General features: G+C 72.2%; 1 protein-coding gene across 1 annotated transcript; it reads right to left on the reverse strand.

The window, feature by feature from the left end:
- TAC3 (tachykinin precursor 3) lies at nt 1-640 on the reverse strand. The gene is made up of 4 exons (XM_074164825.1): nt 533-640; nt 350-446; nt 231-260; nt 1-146 (listed from the first exon to the last, which is right to left on the reverse strand). The coding sequence occupies exons 1-4, from the start codon at nt 638-640 to the stop codon at nt 1-3; spliced, it is 381 nt and encodes a 126-aa protein (XP_074020926.1).
- Between the last annotated feature and the right edge of the window lie 2,527 nt (nt 641-3,167).

Raw genomic sequence — 3,167 nt, forward strand, 5'->3', positions numbered from 1 at the left:
TCACGCCGCCCGCAGCGGGGCCCCGCCGGCCGGGGGGGGTCCCGGGGAGCACCGGGGGGGCGGGCCGCCGCTCCCACGCCCCGCCGTCCGTCCGGGCTCCGCCGCCCGCTTCCCCATGAGCCCCACGAAGAAGTCGTGCATGTCCCCTGCGAAGAGACCCGCCGTCAGCGCCGCGGGGCCCGGCACCGGAGCCGGCACCGGGACCGGGACCGGCACCGGGCGGGACTTACGCTTCTGCGGAGCCGCGGGCGCGGGGGGACCTGGAAGAGACCGAAGCGGGTGAGCGGCGCCGGCGGGGACCGGACGGGCCGACCCCCCCGCACCCTCCCCCGGCCCCCCCGGCCCTCACCGGCGCCCTCCTCCCGCAGCAGCTGCAGGACGGCGGCGAAGGCGGCCCCGGGGCTGCCGCGGGCTCTCCAGGGCAGCGGCTCCGGGACGCGCATCTCCTGCGGGAATAAAGCGGGTGAACGGACGGGGGGGGGGTCCCGGGAGGTCCCGCGTCCGCCCGCCGCTCCCCCCCCGACGGCCCTACCTGTGCGGGGGGCGCGGGGCCCGGCGGGGCGGCGGCGGGGGGGCGGCGGGCGAGGGCGAGCGGCAGCGCCAGGACGATCAGCGCCGCCAGCGCCGGGCGGCTCCTCATCCTCGGGGGGGGGGGCCTGGGGGCGGCGGTCAGCGGCGGGGCCCGGGGCCGCCCCGAGCCAGCGACCCCTCCGCGGGGCGGCCCGGGACGAGCCCGGGGCCGGGCCAAGCGCTGGGAAGGGAAAGCAGCGACACGGGAGGGGGCGGGGGGGGGGACGGGGGCGGCGGGACCCCCACCCATGTCCGCAGCCGGAGGACTCGCGCCCCTTCCCGGGGGCGGCGCGGGGGGACGGGGCAGTAAATCACCCGCCCCTCCGCAACGTGGGCTGTCAGCGTCCTGGGGAGGGGGCTGCACCAGGGGCTGCCTCGCAGGGGTGCAGGGGGGGCACATTACGGGGGGCGCATCGCAGAGGTGAGGGCGGGGTGCAGGGGGACGCAGCTGCACTACAGACCCAGGGGTCCCGTGCCACCACTCGTGCCCATTTGTGCCATCACGGACCAGCCGGGCCGTGCAAACACGCACACGGGGCCGAGCGTGAGCACGGGGAGATCACGCACACGGGCTCAGACTCAGTCCTGCACAATCATCCGTGTTGGCACACACACGTGTTCCCCGACATACACACACATGTCCCCTGACACACACACATGTCCCCCGACACACACACTGGCACACACATACTTGCTGGTGGCCAGATCCCAGACCCAGACTTGCTTCCAGAGCCCCCCCAAAGCCCTCCCCGAATTCAAGGGGCACCTTCACCCCATCTCTCCCCCCGGCCCGTGCCCTCCCCAGCGGCTTTGCTACCTTCCCCCTCCTCCCTTCTCCCAGCCCGAGCTGGGCAAGGACAGGAGAGCAGCCCCCCAGGAACCCCGGGACACCCCCAGGGCCGGGTGCCCACAGACCTGCTGAGCCTTCAGGTGTCGCCTGGTGCGGAGCCGGGGCAGAGCGTCCCTCGGCACCGGTGGCTGCAGAGCAGGAGACGCGGCGAGGGGAGGTGGGCAGCGGGCACAGGCCGCGCCGATGGCTCTCCCAGCGCGGGTCCACCGGGAGGCGAAGTACCGGGTGCTGGCTGCCGTGCGGAGTTAAATAGGGGGCTCTGCCCATGGCACGGCGTGGGTGGGCGAGAGGAGAGCCGCCAATGGGGGCTGGGGGGAGGTGGTACCCCCACCCTGCAGCTTCACACCCACGCAGGCACCATGTCACCGACAGGCACCCGTTACACACGCAGAGTCACACCGCGACACCAGCGCGCCCACGCAGGCACGCCAGCTCCCCACCGCAACGCAGAGCCCCGTGGTGGGGGGCCAGCACAGGCGCTGTGCCCACGCAGCCCCCGGCCCCTCCTCACGCCGCAGGCATGGGGGGACACACGCACCCGAGCACGACGCAGCCCTTGGCACGTGTGGGCACACGCGCGGTGGCAGCGGTCCCGTCTGCCGCGCTGGCAGGGCTGCCGGCGGTGGCTCTGCAGCCGGGCTTAGGGAGGTCTCGCACCACAGCGGGGACCAGCCGGGCTCCTACCGAACACACACGGTGCACACGCATGCACACACGTGTTCACCTGCGCACAGCAGCACACGCGTGCCCACGCACACACACCCTCTCTGTACCGCACACCCTGCCCATCTCCTGCCCGTGGGGTGCGCTCCTGGCTCTAATGGGCCTCGTCTGCCTTCCCCCAGGCCCCTCTGAGACCCAGCCAGGGCCAGCACCTCATCCCCCCCCATGGCCCCAGCCCAACTTGGCCTTTTGGGAGCCTGGGCTTGGCCCTTCACCCTGACCCCCCCATCCCCAGCCACCCCCCGCACCCTCACCCCGGGCAGGGGCTGGGGTTTGCGGAGACGGAAGATGGGGACGAAAAGTTGGGGAGAACCAGAGGGACACGAGGGAAGGGGGGACAACTCGGGCCAACAAGTGAGAGCTGCTGACTCCAGCCCAAGCAACAGGCGGCGGCGGTGGCCCCGCGGGAAGGTGGCCTGGCAGCGGCGGCTCACGTGGCAGCACAGCCCGGGGCAGGGCAGCATCTGCAATGCCGAGGACGTTAATTAAATCGGAGCCTGGCCAGAGACCGCCTAATTAATTAATAACACCTACTTGTGTGGTGCCAAGCACGATGCAGCTGCGAAGAGCCGTGGTGCCCCGGGCGGTGGTGGGCTTGTTTACAGCTCTCGCCCCTCGACACACACGGGCAGGAAGGTCCCAGCGCTGGGATGTGACACAGCCCGCGGCGGGAGGGAGGGGAGCCCTCGGAACGGGGGCACGTCCGCGCCGTCAAGTGCCCCCGCGCACACACGTGCCCCCCCCACGTGCACACGCTGCCCAAGTGCCCCGGCACGCGTGCCAGCACATGCCCCCCCCCGCCGTGCACGACAAACCGTACTGATGCTCCAGGCCCCACCTGGGAGCTGGTGCTGATGCTGATGTGACGGGGAGTTGTCAGCTCCCGAAGGTAGCGCCGGTGACGTGTGGGGACAAGAAAAAAAACCCCTCTCCAAGAGCTTGATGCGTGCAGGAGAGAAGAGGCAGCGGGAGGGGGGGGGGCTGCTATGAGGGCTGTGAAGGGACCTGGCTCCTGGGGGCTGCA

The sequence above is a fragment of the Numenius arquata genome, chromosome 29 (assembly GCF_964106895.1).
Source record: "Numenius arquata chromosome 29, bNumArq3.hap1.1, whole genome shotgun sequence".
Classification (NCBI taxonomy): domain Eukaryota; kingdom Metazoa; phylum Chordata; class Aves; order Charadriiformes; family Scolopacidae; genus Numenius; species Numenius arquata.

Excerpts from the sequence above, each read along its gene's own strand:
- TAC3 (XM_074164825.1), bottom strand. The coding sequence starts at position 640 with ATGAGGAGCCGCCCGGCGCTGGCGGCGCTGATCGTCCTGGCGCTGCCG. Across the intron at positions 447-532 it reads GCCCCGCGCCCCCCGCACAG|GAGATGCGCGTCCCGGAGCC; the intron begins GTAGGGCCGTCG and ends TTATTCCCGCAG. Across the intron at positions 147-230 it reads GCCCGCGGCTCCGCAGAAGC|GGGACATGCACGACTTCTTC; the intron begins GTAAGTCCCGCC and ends GTCTCTTCGCAG.